Consider the following 19,033-nt stretch of genomic DNA (forward strand, 5'->3'; position numbering starts at 1 on the left):
CAGCCGTGCACTGAATAAAGTGCCTGGTACCACTGAAGTCCGATGTATAACGTTCTTTTTGTGTGCAGAAAGAAGGCTGTTTTGTGTGTTTATAATATATATATTTTTTTCACTGAAAAAAAGGTTACAGGTTCTTTATAGTTAGGAAATAGAATTAAAAAGAAAACTTGGTTATCCACAAAAAAAAAAAACCAAAGGTGACATGGACGTTATAGTTAGGCTCACATTGCACTCGTACAAAACCATAGAAATTCAGCAGTTATAGTTACCTGAGCTAACTATAACTTACACCCCTGCAATGCACTGCTTATGACCTCACATATTACATCACTCATGACGTGGTCAGTGACATCACTGATTACATCATCCAGTAAGTGTGAGTGTTTTCCAAAAGCTTCTGAGTGTTAAATATATATATACACTAAGACACTACAAAAGTGAAATGAATATACTTGGTGTACTACTAATGAGTGAAACTATTTCTAACATATATTATGGCATTAGCCGTTTGACTGTGTGTATCCATGTGTGAGTAGGTAAGTAAGTAATAATTTATTGTTTAATAAAATCCTTTACATGTGTGAGTAGGTGTCTGAGTGGCTCTACGGGTGTGTGAGCAGTTGCATGAGTGAGTGACTGTAGGGGTGAGTAAGTGACTGTGTGTGGCTGTGTAGGTGAGCGAGTGGGTGCGTCAGTGGTGAGTGTGTGGGTATGTGAGAGGCTATATAGGAGGGGGTGGTCCCCGGGGCCGTATATGGCCCAGGAGGGGGGCTGCATGGCCCCCTCCCACTTTAAAAATGGCATTTTGGTCCCGGGGAGGTGGTGGTTCCCGGGGGCTCTGCGAACCCCCTCCATTACTATCAAGTTAGCCCCAGGAAAGTGGTGGTCCCTAGGGCTTAAAAGAGCCTTAGGAGGGGAGACCCATGGGCCCCGTACTTTTTAAAAATTCTGTATGCCCCGGGACCTGGCACACCCGGGGGCTAAACATTAAAGAAGCGCGGGAGCCCACGCTTTTTTTTTTTTATTTGACAGGAGCCGCAAATCAAGCGTGCCTGCAGCTGAAATGACAATATTTTTGGAAACAATATTTGTCAGATAATATTTTTGCTACCGATATTGTGAGATACAATTGGGCAATCTTCTAAGACTCCTAGGTTCCTCAGTTTATGGGAGTTATCAAGTTCCACCTTCTAAGGCAATATCTGCCATTTCCCCGCACGGCTCCCCTCAAGCATGTAAAAACAAAATTGTTTATATACAGAATTATTAACATCTGGTATCGGCTGCTAAGTAGAAATCAGAGGTTGTATTACATACAGAACCAAAGGGTGCAACGGGTGTGTAAGGTACGCCATTTTTGCACCCCAAGGGCACTGTAGTATAACAGAAGGAGTTGCAGATGCTTGTGTGGCACCTTGTGTAATACAGAGAGTGCCAGTTCTCATATACCATAGGCACTATCTTAAGAGGGTGTGCCCTCATTACCATGGAGGCAATGCTCCATACTAATGAGGAAACAGTAGTTCACAGGGGCTAAATGCTGCAACCCTCCCATAAGGCTGCTCACGCCTATCACGGTACTCATCATAGTCCTCCAAGAAAGCCGTGTTAAACTATAAGTACGGCCTCACATTGGTTCGTCCGCCACTAACTTTTGAGACACGGACTTATAACAGTCCATCAGAAGCCACGTTCGAATTTTAATCTCTGCCATCTCCATCTTTCCTAAACTGCAAGGTTAAAGATGTGAACCCCAGTCCTAAGGGCCTTATAAACTGTGTAATTCGCGTTTGGGATTAGGATGAATAAGTGGCCCTCACCATAACTTTAATCTGTGTAAATCTAGTTCGAACTTGAAATTCCAGATCCATTACGTGGAATCATTGGCGAGCTGTTATTTTTTCATAAGACACTCTTTTTCAGAGAATTGAGCTAGTCACTGATGTGACGAAACACGTGTTGGCTGTGTTCATGTTCTACAATAAGGACTGGATCACTATATCACGATCACAGAGACTTTAATGTTTAACCATATCTCTGAGCTTTAAGTGTTGTCAGTCCTGACATATTTTGTAAAAACCGTTTCTAGTCATTTTTTTACACTTAAGTAAATTAATGAATGTTTTGAGAAGCAAAATCTCTTGTGTTTCCTGTGTTAGAGACAACCTTAGCCTCAGTCTTGACTAAACAGTGTCATATATTTTAGTCTTAAATATCATGAGTGCCGGGGTATACCTTGTGTTGTATATTAGCTTCACTGGTCACTTTTGGGTTACCTGTGTCTTCTGCACCCAAGGTAGTGGGGTGTCTTCTACCCTCAATGGCACTATTTTAACCTTTTTCGAATCATTCAATTGTATTTTGTACTTGGCAGCCTATTTACACTTGTTCGGTCATTGCTGTCCGACCCCTGTATCCGCCATAAATGTTCTTTGATCTGTATAATGAGGAAACACTTTGCCTCTTTGCCCGCACCGTGCTATGGACATGGGAGCAGAGGCAAAGAGGCTGTCAAGAATTGCAGTCAGTGCCTGCCCAAGAGTGGCTTCTGAAAGGGAGAGGGGGGGGGGGGGGGTATCCCATGGACTCCCAGGCACCCACCTTCAGGAGGGGCCATTCACCCACTACACTTGCTTGCAGGATGATCTCTCTTCCCCATTAAAGTGCAAGTTGGGGGCTGCCTGCACTGTAAAGGATGGAATGGCTCTTCCAGTATCCTCTCTGCATTGCACTAACTCACTGCCCTTAGGAAAACTGCAAGTCTACAGCTGACTTAGGGGCAGCGCATTATCTGTAATCCAGTACACTGTAACCATTTGAGCACGGTGCACCTCATTAAAGGTGCGCGGCAGCACAAACAGGGACACTGTGCCCCAAGTATAATACAGCCCAGGTCTTCGGTTGCCTTCTGACACACTTTAGCATCAAAAAAGCTTGGGACCATTTCATGGTCTCCTAAACAAGGATTTTAATTCATATTTTTTGCCCATATTGAGAAATTTGTTTATAATCTACTGGATGATATGGCACATTTTGGGGCTCGTTAACTGGTTATTAACACAACACTTTCTGAAGGCCAGATCTTACATGCTCAAGTTATTTAAAAAAGTACTATTGCCATGGTTAGACCCCTCTCCGAAGTACAAACCAGTCATTTTATGACTGAGTTTTCACTTGTGCTGGACACACCATTAGAAACAGTGCTGATTCCCGCGAACCTCATAAGGAAATTTACTCCAGAATCCCTCAAAAGGGAATTAACTTCAGAGTCCAATATGTGCACCTCAGAAGACCTAAAGAAAAACATGATGGCTTCCCGCTCTCTACTGCCCCACAAGCTTTGTATTAAGGGCACATCCCTAATAGCCATTATTTTATTTTTTTTAAATCAAGAATTGACAGCTTTTCATATTTAAGTTCTGACTCATAAGGAAGACATCAATGCAAATGTTGAATAAATATGCCTCACCAGTGCTTCAATATCTGATTGCAGATCAGTTTTCGCACATTTTTCCAATTCTAGCACTTCATGTGGAATGTGTCTGACCTTTGGATCATCTGGTATCAGTACTGAGATTCACTTGGTTAAATTCTCAAAGTTCTTGAATTAAGTTCTCCTGCTGCAACTAAATGCCATTAAGTCTACATAACCCCTGATAAACATTAATTTCTTCCATTGTGAATCAGGTAGATAGCCCTGCTATTTGTATTTTTGAAGAGTATATTAAATCAGATCATCAGTGCTTCAAAAGTAGAGCTGAAAGTAAACACCCACAGTTGGGACAGGAATGTCCCATGCATGGTATACTGGTGTGCGCTTCTGCCTTGAGTGAGCCAACTGCATGTGAAACTGGTACTCCGACTTTTAACCAGCATAGTTAACTTGCTATTCTAACGTGTGCATTCCAGCCTAGGCCTATCCATGGTACTGCCAGGGTGCAACACTGGCTCTGTGTCAACATGGACTATTGTCCATTTCCTGGGTTGTTGATCTGGAATAGTGCGGTAGCTTACCAATTTTTGCAAAACCATAGTCCTCAGCAGACCTTTTTTTCTATGTCCCAGAGGGGTGTGGCCTACAGGCCCCTCTCAGGTAAAAGTCCATTAATGAGGCACCCAGAGCTGTGTCCTTATGTCGTGCGTGCATATCAATTATATGTGTACATTGCATATGAGCAGCACATATATGACAGTGAGATTGTGTGCAATGTGAATATGTTTGTTTGGACGACTTGGATCTATTTTGGACAACCTGTTTCTCATGGCACAAGATGGAGAATGGATACAGCTTTCCCAGACAGTGGAAGCATCTCACTTGCATTGCTCTGCTTGGAGGATGGAGACCCAGACACTGAAGTGTGGAAGGATGGGAGCAGGGCTACCCTTAGAACTGGTATTAGGACCTTGTTAGCAAGGGATAGCTAGTAAGATTTTCATGGGCATTGTCATATTGTGAGTGTTAGGGAACACAGATGTGTCAACGGGTTCCGTTAAAGGTAAAGGAGCTTCTATGCAGGGCCTATCCCTTGGTCTATTGCATTTGATTGTGTCCATGGTTTGGATACTATGGCTTGGAGTCTGCATCATCACCACCTGCTGAGATTTCATTCCCTTACACAGACCGTGTTTGCACTACAGCCAAAAAGTGGCATTTGAAAGGGAACCACCTTAAAACGATTCCAAGGACTTAGGCAGGTGATCCACATTCCACGTCGGGAAAATTAATATAAAAAGAGGAAAACAAAGCACCCCACTTTGTTCCAGTTACAAGTTATTCTTGACCAAGGAAGGGAGTGCTCCCCACAGCACTCAAAGAGCTCATGTGAGACGATGGCTGGTGTCAGCATGAGATCCAGTCTTCCAAAGTAGAGGGGACATGACCTAAAGTGTGGACAGCTTTCTCAAAAAGCTTTGTGCCTGTCCAGTGCCTAAAATCTTGCCAGCTCAGAGAGGGAAAGAGGGTGCCTGGCTCTGCAGGAGGAGAAGATTGTCCAAGTCACAGAATCCTTCTATGGTTGTGGCCTAGTAGCCCGTCTTTGGCCTCCAAACAGAGTCCGACAACCACTCTGACGAGATGAATAATCTGGTACAATTTCTGCCACCCACCATTGCATTTATTCATTATCATTAGTGGTTTGGGAACGATGCTGAGATAATTACGCTACCCTTAAAGAATACAGTGAGCAGAACACACATGCAGTTCTCAGTGCATTTTACAGCAAAACAAAAGCCACAGGGGTGAAAGGTATGCATCAATGCTTTATTATTTACGTGTAGTGCTTCATACCATATATTTGCTGTTTCTATGGTACTCAATGTTCTAACTTCAGAAGCGTTGCAGACTAAACCTTCCTGAAGACTTCAGAACACTGCGTGAAGCTTTGAGTAAGCCACCTTGTCAGCATGTGAGCTGCAGCTCTATGAAGACACACAAAACCACCACTCGATGTTGTGAAAGTTGTGCAATAAATCCCATCATGTCCTTCCTTTCGTCCACTCCTATCAGGATGTAAGCAGATAATACACAATCCTGTGACACTGGAGTTGGTGGCCCAGGATTATCAAAGTGCGAGGGAATAGTCTGGTCGTGGTGGTATTGTGGGTGGGCAACAGAGGCCTACACCTCAGGTGTGGTAAGATCGAGGGTCTTCTTTAGGGCTCCAAAAATATATCACCACCAAGACTAGGCCCTCTCCGCCTCCAGCATTACACCAAACAAGACGATTATGCAGATAGAGGGAGAGGGAACTCCCTTTTGGGGATCATGTGGGAACCACAATTAAATTTGTACTCTACCAGTTCCATCACTGAAAACATATTATAACTTTTATAACCAATGAGTTCATGCTATAGAGGATTGGGTGCTCTTGAACAGTTGACCGCTATTATATTACTAAGGTGTGGTTGTGATGTATTTTACCACTACCTGAACCCCAAAAACATACATCTACAGCTACCTGCACCTTTCTAATTACAGTCAAATTATTTAATTACTTTATACCGATGTGTTATTTAATTAATCTAACTTTAATTGTAACCCTAATCTTTAATTAGTTTTAATATAAACTAATTACATAATTATTATTTTCCTAACATTACTAACCCTAGTTCAAACCTTATTTAATTTAAATTATAACAACATTTTGAAAAATTGTATTATTTTCCTTAATGTAACCATAATATTATGCATTTAAATTAAATGGAAGGTTACTTTAGTATTTAGTCTAACTTCTAATAATTGTAAATCAAACGAAATTATTAAATCAATTAAAAAATTTGTGTGAAAGCCTCAAACCTAGATTACTACATTTAAATTACATTATTTTACTTAACCCTAATTCCAACCTTAAACCTAACAATAAATTTTGATTAATTGAATACAAATTCAATATTTGTCCTTATAGTAGCCCCAATATCCATCCAAAGCCTTAAGTAAAAATATATACATTATTTTTAAAAAACTGCATTCCATTGCTAACCATCCATTAATATCAATTATAATTGATTACAATTAAATAGTTTCATGGAGTTAGCACGAACCCCTAATTAGATTAAAAGTAAATAAAGAGGCTGTTTATTGACAAGTTACCTTAATCTAAAGCAATTTGCCACTTCCTGTCTGTGGCCCACAAAGGTATTTTGAGCATGACAAGTAGCAGGAGAAGACTGGGGAATGTGTATTGGTGTCTCAGGCTGTCAGGCCTTTTTCCTGATCCTTGAAGTTGCAGCCTCCACTTCATAAAGGAGATTGCAAGTGTTCCCCACTAACCACTACACTAGTTATTTGTGGCACAAACTTGGACTTACAAGTCTCTAGGGTGGCTTCTTTGAAGGCCATAAAACTGCCATTCCCACACATTACAGCCATCACAAAGGAAGCCACTTGACCTTCAGTCGGCACTAAAGGGCCCACGCATTGGCGATTATTCTGCTCCATGCATCAGAAGTGGGGACCATGCTCCAATCCCGTGGGAGCCCGAGCCTTGCGAGCCACCGGAACAAGTCCCCTGCAGGTCTGAGCAGAGCTCTTCGAATTGCAAAACTGGCACTGTACATCAAATTCACAGACCTTATGGTCCTGGCTTTAAGTGGGATGAAAAAACTGGGGGGTCTCTTAAAGGGGCGGGCTGATGAAATTAATGGCGTGGCTTACTAACATGTAAGCTAAAATCTGTGCTTAGCATAGTGTGCCCCTCCTATGGTATTGTGCTGCTTCTGTCATTGTATCCAGATCTATCAGATACAACAAGTAACATTATACGTGCAACAAGCCAGGACTATATGCTTTGTCACTGGTTTTAGTTGCATACGATAAATAAGCAACAACTATGGCTTTGTTGTATACAATATTGAAAATGCTCCAGTTCTAAAATGTTGAGATTGTGAAAGAACTAAAACGAGTCTATTTGAAATTACATCAAAGGCTTTGAGCAGTGGTGCTGCTGGAGAGTTGAGATTTTGTTTTTACCGTGAGGGTGAGGGCAAAAATGGAAACCCGGATAGGGACCCGTCCCAGCACCTGCTTTTAAGAACTGCTGGTGCTGAGCACAGGCAGGACCCGGCCCACTTAAAGCCCTTCTTATAGTGCTTTTTCGGAGCTACAGATAGAGCCTGGGGACATGGAACCTCTAGGGCACCTGCCCAGGAGTAACTCAAGTCAGCCTAGTGTTGGCCTATTCAGCCCTTAGCTTCCTGCCCATCAGGAAAGCCATTCCAAGGCGGTGGACCCCATGAGGGATTCATTACGCTAGTGTCCCTCCCCCTGATGGGGCAAGGACAACCCCACACCACATGAGCTGGCCACGCATGGCATTTTTACTACTCTTCTCTGCATACTGTATTTTGCACTAGCTCGCTGCCTGGGTTTCTACAGACTATTCACCCCTAAAGCTCACTACAGACATTAACCTTTGGCACATGACCAATCAGACTCTTGCATACGCAGTAAACCATAGCAGACCCTGCCTATGCATACCACAGGTCCTCCATGTCAATCACAGAGGCAACAATGTCTCTCCCACCTAAGTTGCAGTAACTGTTGCCCCTCTACGAAGAGCATCCTCACAAGAGCCTATACCAACATGAGACCTGGTCTCCAAGGATGCCGCCATAGTGTCATGTGTAAGAGTCTTCCATGCAAAGCCATTTTAAGCAAGTTGCCAATCAAGCATACATGTTATGGAGGTGCCACCACAACCTGGCAAAACTATGAAGAGGGCAGCATTGTAGCTGTAACAGATTACCATTGTAGCTGTAACAGATTACCAGCATCGAATATACCCGCAGGTTGGCCTTGCTTACAAAAATGTGCTGAATAAGATATTCAGTGAAGTTTGAAAATGCAATGGCAATGTTGGACATAAACGTTAGGCAAAAGTAAGATACCACTACGATCAGCGAAAAGGCAGATAAAACAGAAAATGTTTTGGCGGGTAAGTGCGGTTTGTAAACCTAAGAGAAATACAAGATTGGACTGTCACGGATTTCAAGGAAGTCTGATGTTTCTACAGCACCAACTGTGTGAAATGGAAGCAAGATAGGAAGGAAAGACTATCCGCGAAATGTTATTAAAACGGTAAATGTGATGGAATCCTGGTGAAACAGTGCCTTTGCATATAGGAAAATATGACGTTTTCGGAAAGCTCAAGAAAGCAGGGGTGTAGCTATCGATAAACATTGCAGAAGATGCATCACCAGGACTCAAAGATGTGAGGGGACCTCTACACTTCAAAAACAGTTGTTCTTTTTAGGTCTCGGCCTGACGTAAGCAGCGCATGTGCTGCTCTCGTCTTACGAGGCTTCTTGGAATCGATACAATTCCAGAAGCCTCGTCTCAGCTCCACCTTCAGTTTTGATTCTTGCGCATTGTTTGGCGTCACGAATTATGCCGAAGGCAGTGCCATGATTGCATGCAAGGCATGTCAATCGCTGCTTGTTGCCACCCTGTCTCCTTTTATCCATGCCCAGCGGGATTGGATCTCTTACTGGCAGCGGGAGACAGGGTCTCCTAATATGCCGCTACGCACTTTTATTTTATCATTCCCCTTTGGCATAGGCAGCCGCGTGTTTATAATTGCATCGCGCTTTCACTTAAAGTGAAAGCGCGATGCAATTATAAACACGGGGCTGCCTTTGCCAAAGCAGAGAGCTTGTTTGTTTTGCAGTTTTATATAGCTCGAACTCGACCCGGAGGTATCAGGGCGCTTTACACGAGCACCAGCTGTTCCAGACTGGCACATCCATGTTTTGTTAGGCACGGGGAAATGAAGAGATTTGCCCAGAATCACAAGAGGTTTAGCCGCAGACACTCGAACCTGGTTACCCAGCTTCGAGGTCATACGCTCTAACCGTTAGGCCACAGGCCCTTCACAGAAGGCTTCTACTCTGCGGTGCATGCGGGCAGCCAGTTCCCACAGAAGTGAACGCTTCTACCCACCTGAACATCGGGGCTCGTCTTCAGTGCAGGGAATTCCACATGTGCCTGGTTCCTTTCTTGGCAGAGCGGTGTGTGGGGGTGCAGATGATTCCAGGACTGGCAGGGCAGCAGGGGGCTTTGAACACCCCTGACAATGAGAGCGGTATTTATGGGGCTCACAGGTGGGAAGCATTTCAAAAGGTTTGCTCGAAGACTGCAGCACAGGGCTCTGCATTTTCTTCAGGCGTGCGCGGCCCACCATGCGCCTTTCATGTGACTCATCTTTGCCTAGTCTGGGTATCTGAATTTATTGCTGGTGTGCCCGGCTGCACTGGTGACAGTCACGCTCACGTCCTCCAGTTCACTGGTGCTCACGGGCCTCCAGTTCACTGGTGGCCTCCTCTGCTTGTCAAGGTTATATTTTTGTATGCCGATGCTAGTTTAAACCCGAGAGGCGCTTGGTGGGCGCTATACCCCGACCTGGTCACGTGAGAGCTGTGTCTCACTCTTCACCAACCAGCAGGAAATGCGTGAATCTTCTGGGAGCGAGAGGCACTTGTGGAGGGGAGGGGGGGGGGGGGAAAGAGTGCATCCCCCACGAGAGAACCTCTGAGGCACTGACAGTGAGTGCACGTGTGAGGGTCCGCAGAGCCGTGTTCTTTGTCTTGCAGTTTTATATAGCTCGAACTTGACCCGGAGGTATCAGGGCGCCTTGCACAAGCACCAGCTGTTCCAGACGGGCACATCCATGTTTTGTTAGGTGTGGGGAGATGAAGTGATTTGCCCAGAATCACAAGAGGTTTAGCTGCAGACTCTCGAACATAGTTACCCAGCTTCGAGGTCGTACGCTCTAACCGTTAGGCCACATCATAATGAGTCCAGCCTGCAGGGCGCTCTTAAGTTTGTCAGTTCTGTGTCTCTCCTGAGGTTACCACTCCTGGATGTATCACTACTAGGTGTGTCATTACTCAGGATGTCACTCCTGAGTGTGTCACCGGGGCGTGGAGGAGAGCAAACAACCCCGTACTGGTCACCATGTTCTATTTGTATGCCGATACTTGTTTAAACCCGAGAGGCACACTTGACACGTACTGTACTGTACAAACTACGCACAATCCATCATGCTCAGTCTTCTGAATGAAAGGCAGCTACCGTTGAATAAATAAACACTGATCGTGTCTCCCAGCTGTTTCACGTACACCCTCCACACAGGGCAGTGCTTCAACGCGCACCCTCCGAGCTTTGTAACAATCATTTGCAGCATCTGGCTCTGGAGGTGTTCAGAGTCGCACACCTATTCCTAAGTGTACCTCTCCTCCTTTCTCAGCGTACTGAAACTCCCCTCAATGTTTAGCTCCTCTTTACTCCTCTTGGCGCTATATCGTATGCTACGGGAGCAGGCGCAGTGCTCTGAGGTGAACAAGTGAGGGCGCCTCATTTCCTCACAGCTGTGATCGGTAGCAATCAGAGTTTGTCAGGCATGTGAGGAGGGGCACTGACCACCCAAAAATACAATAATTCTGTTTTAAATGCAAGCCTGCAGCTGTACCGCAACTACAATGGGTCAACAACATCAGTAGTCATAGGCGCACTGTTGACACATTCTGTAGTGTGCACACCACGCACACACTTGACACGTACTATGTGGCTATGCAAAAGCTTGTTAGGAATGTAATCAAGATCTCTGACCCTGCACTACTGAGATAAAGCAGATTTTCTTGAAACCACTGGCGTAGATGAACTCTTTGAAAAAGAGCAACATAAACTCATGCAGTCATATTCTGAGGAAGACTTTAATGTCATCCAAGCTCTTCCATCGGCTAAAGCACCAGGGAACTGTGTTGCGAACATGAATTTGTTGGGATAGGAGAACAAAATGTCACGACAAAGATTCATTATTTCAAGATTTCTTAGATGCCGCTTAAGAACTGAATCTGGATGCGGTTGAACTGGATTTTACCAAAAGGAAATTGTAGACATAAAATAGGGCACAGATCAGGCTGTGCCAAAATAGGGCACAGATCAGGCTGTGCCAATGTACATCTCTAGGCCAGGGATCATGTTGTGAGGCGGTTTGGTTGTAAGTAACCCTGGGCGGCAAACTACGCTACGCTCGCGTAGTTTGTGCTACTTCGCGCTACGCGAATTGCACGTAGCACAGTGCAAAAACAAGTAGCGTAGTTGGCATTTTTTGCTCGCTCGCGGTCCTCAACGTCAAGTTGGTGACCGCGAGCGATCAAAATGACATCCCGGCGAGACTTTTTCCTTGTTCGCGATCAGCAACATCAAGTTGGCGATCGCGGAAAATAAACCTCCGAGATTCTGAATGCGGGGAGGTCAGGTTTCTCATTGCGAGTGGTCGCGTATGCTCACGACCGCTCGCGATGAGAAACTACCAGTCCGCGTTGAGAAAGCTGCCGCTCGAGTAAAAATCTACTCGAGCGGCAGAAAAACGACAGCTCGCACTGTGCGAGATGCCATTTGCAATGATTGCACAGTGCGGACCAGCGCACTACGCAGTTCACGTAGCGCTACGCGTATCTCGCGAAGTGCACTTTGCGTAGCTACGCGTAGCGCTACTACGCAAACTACGCCCAGGGTTAGTTGTAAAGCACAGGCCGGAGTGTGAGGGAATTCAGATGTAGGACACGGGTCAGGGTGGGAGGAAGTTTGGTTACAGGGCACAAGTCAAGTTATGAGGAAGTTCAGTTGTACAATACAGCCAGATCTTTAAGTGGTCCGGGTCCAGTTCTAAAAAGCAGGTGCTGAGACGGGTCTCTGTCGGGCTCTCCATATTTGCCCTCACCCTCGGGGGGCAAAAAGATCTTCACTCTGCAGCAGTGTCACCCTTCACTGCCTTTGATGTAACGTTAATAGTTGTTTCAGAACTGAGGCATTTTCAATATTGAATACAAGGAAGCCATAGTTGTTGCTTATTTATCATATGCAACTAACAACCATTGAAAAAGCCAATAGTTCTTGCTTATTGTAGGTTATAGGTTTCTCTTGCTAAGGACACACATCTGTTCAGCAAAATTAGAAGCCAGTCCCCAAACGTAAGTGCTGATTGTTCCCACTTGCAAACACTGGCTCAAAGTAAGCACGGACTACTGCACCAGATTTAAGCATTTCATCTCGGTGTGTGGGCACTTTGTGTCCATTTCTCGTAACCTCTCCACTGCTGCAACTTTAGACTGACAGCTTAAGCTCTCTTCAGCCAGTCCCAGCAAATAACTACTATACTGATGACACTACAAAGGTGAAACAAGGGCTGCTCTGGGCCCTAAACCATCTTTCATAGCTTTCAACACCCGCCTGCACCTCACACAAGCCAGAGACCCACGCCTCGGTGTGCAGGTAACCAGGGGCAGAAGATGCTGGGAGGCTTTCAGTGCCACAGGCAGCCCGCTGTGATGTGTTGTGGATGTGCCGCTTCTAGTGTCAGGAAGGGAGAGGTATGAGGTGTTCTCTATAATGGTAGAGTTAGTGGCACAGAGAGAAAGGTGTGATGTTTTCTAGATGTGATGCTCCTATTGTCACGGAGTGAAAGGCGTGATGTGTTCTGTATATGACAGTTCTAGCGCCATGGAGAACTGTGGTTGATGTACTTGGTTGTGGCGGTTCTAGTGCCACAGGGGGTAGGCAGGTCACATGTGCTTATTCTAGTGTGGAGGAGGGCCATTTGTGATTTCATTATGGATGAAACCATTCTCAAGGAGATATGAGCTCCAAAGCTCTCTCTGCCTAGTGATATCAGCAGTGACACGCCATCCTTCTGTGTCAGATTGCCGCAAGTAGTAACACATTAAAAATGCAATAGGTCTCGCCTTTGATTAAGTTGAAGCGATTTGCTTTGCTATACAATACTATTAGCAAAGCAAATGGCTTTAACTTAATCAAAAGCGAGACCTATTGCATTTTCAATGCTTGTTTTTATTACTACCTAACCGGGAGAAGGGGCCTTTTGCACCTGTGCTACGCCACTGATTCTATGGCAATTGTGCCAACTAGACCGATGGTATTGGCCTGCTGTAGATGAGCACCAGTTGCGTTACACAAGGACACATTCATTTTTGGTAGGCACTGGGAGATTAAGTAATTTGCACAGGATGTTGAGCTGATCTCGAGGCTCGACCCTGGTTCCCCAGCTCCGAAGTCGGCAGCTCTGGCCGTAACGCCACATCCTCCAAGGTAACCACGCTGAAGTTAGCGAGTGTTTAAAAATGGAAAAAGTGAATTCTGGCGCCGGTGTGTGACTCTTAATGTACGCGAGTCGGAAACTGTGACCTTTCCCGAAGTTTCCAGACGAGCGGTGAACTGGTGAATGGTAAACCGCAGACCACGGAAAGAGCGGCGGTCCTGACGGGATCAGGGAGAGAGGAGCGGCCGTCTGCTGACGGCGCCGCTATCTGAACCTGTGGATGCCTCACAGGGTGTGGGGAAGTTGTGTGTATGCAGAAGCGAGACTATTATTTCCGTTTCTTGTGCGAGCGGAATGTAAACCGCTCTCCGCAGTTACACAAGCGTGCGCGCGACGGCTTGTTGTGAAACGCCAGAGAAAGAATTATTCAAAGATTAACGTGATATCGTCATAGTTTGTTTTCCTTCAATAATTCCGGTTTATGCATATTGTCATATTTTAAGGTGAGGGTGTGCCGCCTTGGAGAGGGCCCGGCTGTGTGATTTCACTTGTATTGAAATGTTCCGAGAGGAGCTGGGATGGTATGAAGTCTCACCCTTTAGCGTGAAAGGCGGACTTGAAACATTATATGAGCTCATCTTTTATCTTGTGAGAGAGAGCTGGGGTTGGAACATTGCGAGTCTTCTCCTTTTAGCCTGTGAGAGGTGATATTTGAATATTGTGAGGGTTCGCCCTTTAACCTGTGGGAGGTGGGATAGGCACATTAAGAGGGTTCATCGTTTAGCCTCAGATAGTCAGACTGGGAGCATTGTAGGAGCTCGCCCTTTAACCTGTGACTGAGAGGTGGGGTAGGAACATTGTAAAAGCTCATTATGTAGCCTGTGAAAGGTGGAGATGGGACATTGTGGGGGTTAGACGTTTAGCCTGTGAGATGTGGAAATGAAAGGTTGTAATCTCACCCTCTAGCCTGCGAGAGGTGTCCCTAGAATATTCTGATGACTCGTCCTTTAGCAAGCGAGAGGTGGCCGGAACCTTATGAGAGCTCACCTTTTAGCCTGTAAAGGTGGACTTGTAAGAATGTGAGGGCTCAACTAATATCCCGGGAGAGGAGGGGTTCTGGACATTTGTCAGTATCTGGGAAGTATGTGCAGACGTATAAGAAACTGTCTCTGTGTCTCACATTTATTGCCTGCGTGAGGTGATGGAGCTGTGCAAGTCGCTAGGCTTTTGGGTTTCTGTACTAAACAGACTGAATGTGATCACGTGTCTCACCTTAACATGTTCGAAGCGGCTGAATGTGATCACGTGTCTCACCTTCACATGTTCGAAGCGGCTGAATGTGATCACGCGTCTCACCTTCACATGTTCAAAGCGGCTCCATTTGATCACGTGTCTCACCTTAACATGTTCGAAGCGGCTGAATGCGATCACGTGTCTCACCTCCACATGTTCGAAGTGGCTGGATGTGATCACGTCTCACTTTCACATGTTCGAAGCGGCTGCATGTGATCACGTGTCTCACTTTCACTCCGTATTCTATGTGAGATGGTGGTGCTGTGTGAGTGGCTGTGTGTTTTGAGTCTCGCCCCATACCTTGTATGAGGAGAGGCCGAATATGATCAAAGTGTCTCATTTTCACACCGTGGCCAGCCAGCCTACCTACGTGAGTCTTTGGAGCTGTGTTACCACTGCATGTCTGTGTGTCTCACTCACTACACAACCTGCTGGAAGGGAGTCTGGATTTGATAGTTTCTCACTCGGTGGTTGAAGTGCATAGAAAGTCTGCTATTCTGATCTCGAGTGTCTTGGGGTGGGGTGAGTCGGTGGGTGGGAGGACCAGAGACATGGCTAAAAAGAACATAACATTTCGAAACTATTTTGTAGGCATTTCACATTCAGTTCAATGCATATAAAATATAACATGCGCCTTAAATCAAAAATAAATGCAAGTTAAAGTATTCAGTGGGAGAGGTGCTCTTTTACATTATGAAAGTTCGATTGGTTAATCCAGTCACTGCAGGTGTCTGAGTGTATGACCAGTCTTGGAACTGAACCCTGACTGGCGTTGTGGGGGAGAGTGGCACATAGCTACAGTGCGCTGACTGAAAGCACTGCGAATACGAAAGACATTATTTTAAAATGATATTACACACAATATAATGTATACCGACATAGAATGTGCAGAGATACAGTGCCACGCTCACTCACCACCAGGCGCGCAACACCTATTGGACTCAAAGGGCTTCAGTACCCCCTCCCCCCCGTCGTGTGTGGCAGCCCGAGATGAGACAGCCTCGCGGCGCACACACAGCCGCACCCGAGCACTTCACAGGTCTTTAAAAGACCAATTGCATGTTAATGAGGCCTCGCAGTTGTTTCACCCCATCTAAGAGCCCCTGCAGCTCCACTCTGCCTAGATTCAGCCCCCCCACCCCCGAAATCAGCGCCACTCTGCCTACTGCTTAAAGATTCACCCCCCCCCCTAAATTTTTGCTTAGCCCCCCCCCCCCCCGAAATTTGGCTCTAGTTGCGCCTCTGCTCACCACACAGACGCCCTGAGGAGGGTTTGCAGCGGTAGGTGGCTGTGAGGCCAGTGGCCCGTGGCGGTCACTGCCTTTGCCGCCCGGCGGCCGCGCCCCTTGACCAGCACGGACGGGAGGGGATGGCGAGTCCCGCAACGGCTGCCCCACACGGCCACAGGTTAGAGCGGGGGAGGCCGCCGCCCTCTGCCCCCAAAACTCGTCCCACATGGGGCGGATCGCCCACCCCTCTGCTACTCCCCTGTGTGAGGCCTCCAGCAGCTCCGGTGTGGTGCAGCCCGCGCGCGTGCATGCTTCTGAGGTTTTCTGTGGAGCCTGCGTCTGCACTGACACGACTTGTTGACTGCATGTGCACCGGACTGAGAGAATTCGAGATGTGTGGTGGTTTATGATTACTAAATTGTATAAACTAATGTTGGGGTACTTATTCTCCTTAGTTTAAACTTTCATATAAAAACATTTGTTTGATTCATAATGTTGGATGGAGCGGAGGGTGTGTAATCCACTGGGCATTTCCCAGTAGGCTGCACCCAGGGAGGTTGGTTTTTATGGAGGGGGACGCTGATGACGTCTCTGCCAATTTCTCCAGCTCCCCCAGGAAATTGCAACAGGCCCAGGGGTGCTTTAGAGGAGAGAGAGAGGAAAGAGAAAAGGAGAGAAAGAGAGGAAAGAGAAAAGGGAGAGAAAGAGGGGCTGGTTGAACCATCTTGCCGGGTTTAGCTTGGCTTCTCAGTCTGGCCCCGAAGGAAGCCTGGGGAGTGATACTCCAATCCTCAAACAATCGCCAAACTCACCTCAAGTGTACAACCACTCTTAGCAAAGCAATCAACGTAATCATAAATGTACAATACCATCATCAAACTCGAAACTACCTGTCTTCACCAAAACAAACATGAAAGTGCTGGCAAGTTCACTACCGCCCTTCACCAAACACATATCAAACCCTTTGCAATGAACAACCCCTCCTTACCAGGCACTCGTCAAAATCATTCCAAGAGTTTAACCAATCTTACCAAACAGTAATCAAACCCTATAAACAAAAACATCAAACTGATGGCAAAAGTGCAACCCTATAGCACTAAAAATATTCAATCTTCCTGCAGATGAACAACCCCACTTTAAAAAACAATCAAACTAATGCTAAGTGTACAGCTCCATCACCGCACAATCACCAGAGTCTGACGAGTGCACAAGCCTCTTTCATCAAATACATCAAACACGAGCGCACCACTCCTCTTCACCAAACAGCCTTCAGGCGTACTGCAAGTGTACAACTGTTCTTCACAAAAAATAATCAAACTTATGGCAACTGTCCAACCTCTATCAATGAACATCAAAATGAGAGCAAGTATACAACCCTAGTACTAACAAACATCAAAGTGAAGGCATGTGTGCGACCCCACATCACCAAAAATAAACTAACTCATTGCAGATCAGATGCACAAACCCATTTCAGAAGTCAATCACCAAACTCACCATGCGCACAGCCCCAAATCCCCAAACAATCATCAAACTTGTCACTGTGGCAAGTCGACCAGCTCTGTTCACCAAACAAATATCACAAGCAAACTTAGTACTCACCTTCAACAAAAAATAAATAACACTCCTGGCATAGGGGAACTTAGGTCCACTCAACAAACAGCACACTGCCGCCCAACACTCCCACAATCACGCAAAAACCACACAAACGACGGTCTTCTACATGCGTCAAACGCAGACGCTCTGGACTAAAAGCACAGGCCTACAGTCTTTGACAACTTTTGTTCTCTAGTGCCAATTGCCTTCAGGTCACTGGACAGCGAGCTCACAACTCGATTTAACATCAAATAAAACTTCCACAAACGGTGGCACACAATGACGCGGCTCTCATATGCCCCAACCCTGCAGGAAAGGCATGCGCATCTTTCTTCCAGCACAGCTTCAAATGAAATCTTTTCTTTCCACTTCTGCCAATTTCGAAAACACGTCCTTGGTGCTGGAGATGCGCCCGCGTCCTCACATCGTGAGTGGTGATAACAGACCGCGGGTCTGTTTACTCTGAAGGTCACGGTTAAACACACGTCCCTGCTTTCTTCCTCGCTGTAGTTTTACCCACTCCACAATTAATTTAAAAGCGGTTACCCTGGGCACAGGTGGGGAGGAGGGGGGTCAGCTGACACCACCATTTTCCTTTAGCACACTAGTACTCCAAGGTTTACAGATTTCTGGAATGCAACAGTCTCTCTCCAGTTACTGCAGCCCCCACACACACGCGCCTCCCCCACTCACGTACTACATGTAACTGTTTAAAGGTGACAGAACACGCTGTGTCAATGCATTCGTTTCAGTGGTACGTACCCCAGAGCGCAAAGAGCGTGACCCCAAAAGCGAGGCGCATGGTGAGCGTGGCGAGGGCGTCCGGGCGTCTGAGCGCGCTGCCCTGGTGTTGATGGTTAACATGCTCCGAGTCTGGGGAGTCATTCATTGGATTATGAAGGAGCTGCAGGCGTTGGCTTGATTGGCTCATTAAAGCTTGCCCTATCCTGTATTTAACTCGTTCGTCGCTGAATTGGATGCCACGCTGGGGTTTACATAATACCGGACCGGCTGGTTCTTCAACCGTGTTCGTTCCATCTGCGCACTGAGACTTGGGTTGTCAGCATTAAAAGATGGGAGCCAAATATTAACACTAAGACAATTGGGGGGAATGCCGTCCGACTTTAAAGAAGTGATCCAATTTGGCTTGCTGCCTGGAACATGTTCCCAATTAAGAAACGTGGTTTTCAAACCGAAACCAGCACACGTGTTCCTAGTGGAAACGTCAACTTCATTTAAATAGCGTTTAAAAACGGTGCGGGGAGGGGTTGTTGCGCCTTTAAGCTCCGTAAGGATCCCAAATAAACCAGCCACGGCATGGCGGTATAAACCGATGTGTCCAGGATCACACAGCTGTGTCGG

General features: G+C 46.1%; 1 protein-coding gene across 3 annotated transcripts in view; it reads right to left on the bottom strand.

The window, feature by feature from the left end:
• Positions 1 to 18,708, bottom strand: part of LOC146811589 (uncharacterized) — a 256,867-nt gene extending 238,159 nt beyond the window's left edge. Inside the window, exon 1 of one of the 3 annotated variants that reach the window (XM_085618574.1) lies at positions 18,434 to 18,708. In XM_085618574.1, coding sequence (XP_085474700.1) covers positions 18,434 to 18,602 — 169 coding nt within the window. In that variant the 5' untranslated portion in view covers positions 18,603 to 18,708. Of the gene's footprint in view, positions 1 to 16,099; positions 16,119 to 18,433 lie in introns of those variants that run through there. The other 2 variants (XM_085618575.1, XM_085618576.1) reach the window with 2 other exon arrangements.
• Positions 18,709 to 19,033: the final 325 nt, after the last annotated feature.

Source organism: Triturus cristatus, chromosome 7 (genome assembly GCF_964204655.1).
Source record: "Triturus cristatus chromosome 7, aTriCri1.1, whole genome shotgun sequence".
Classification (NCBI taxonomy): Eukaryota; Metazoa; Chordata; class Amphibia; order Caudata; family Salamandridae; genus Triturus; species Triturus cristatus.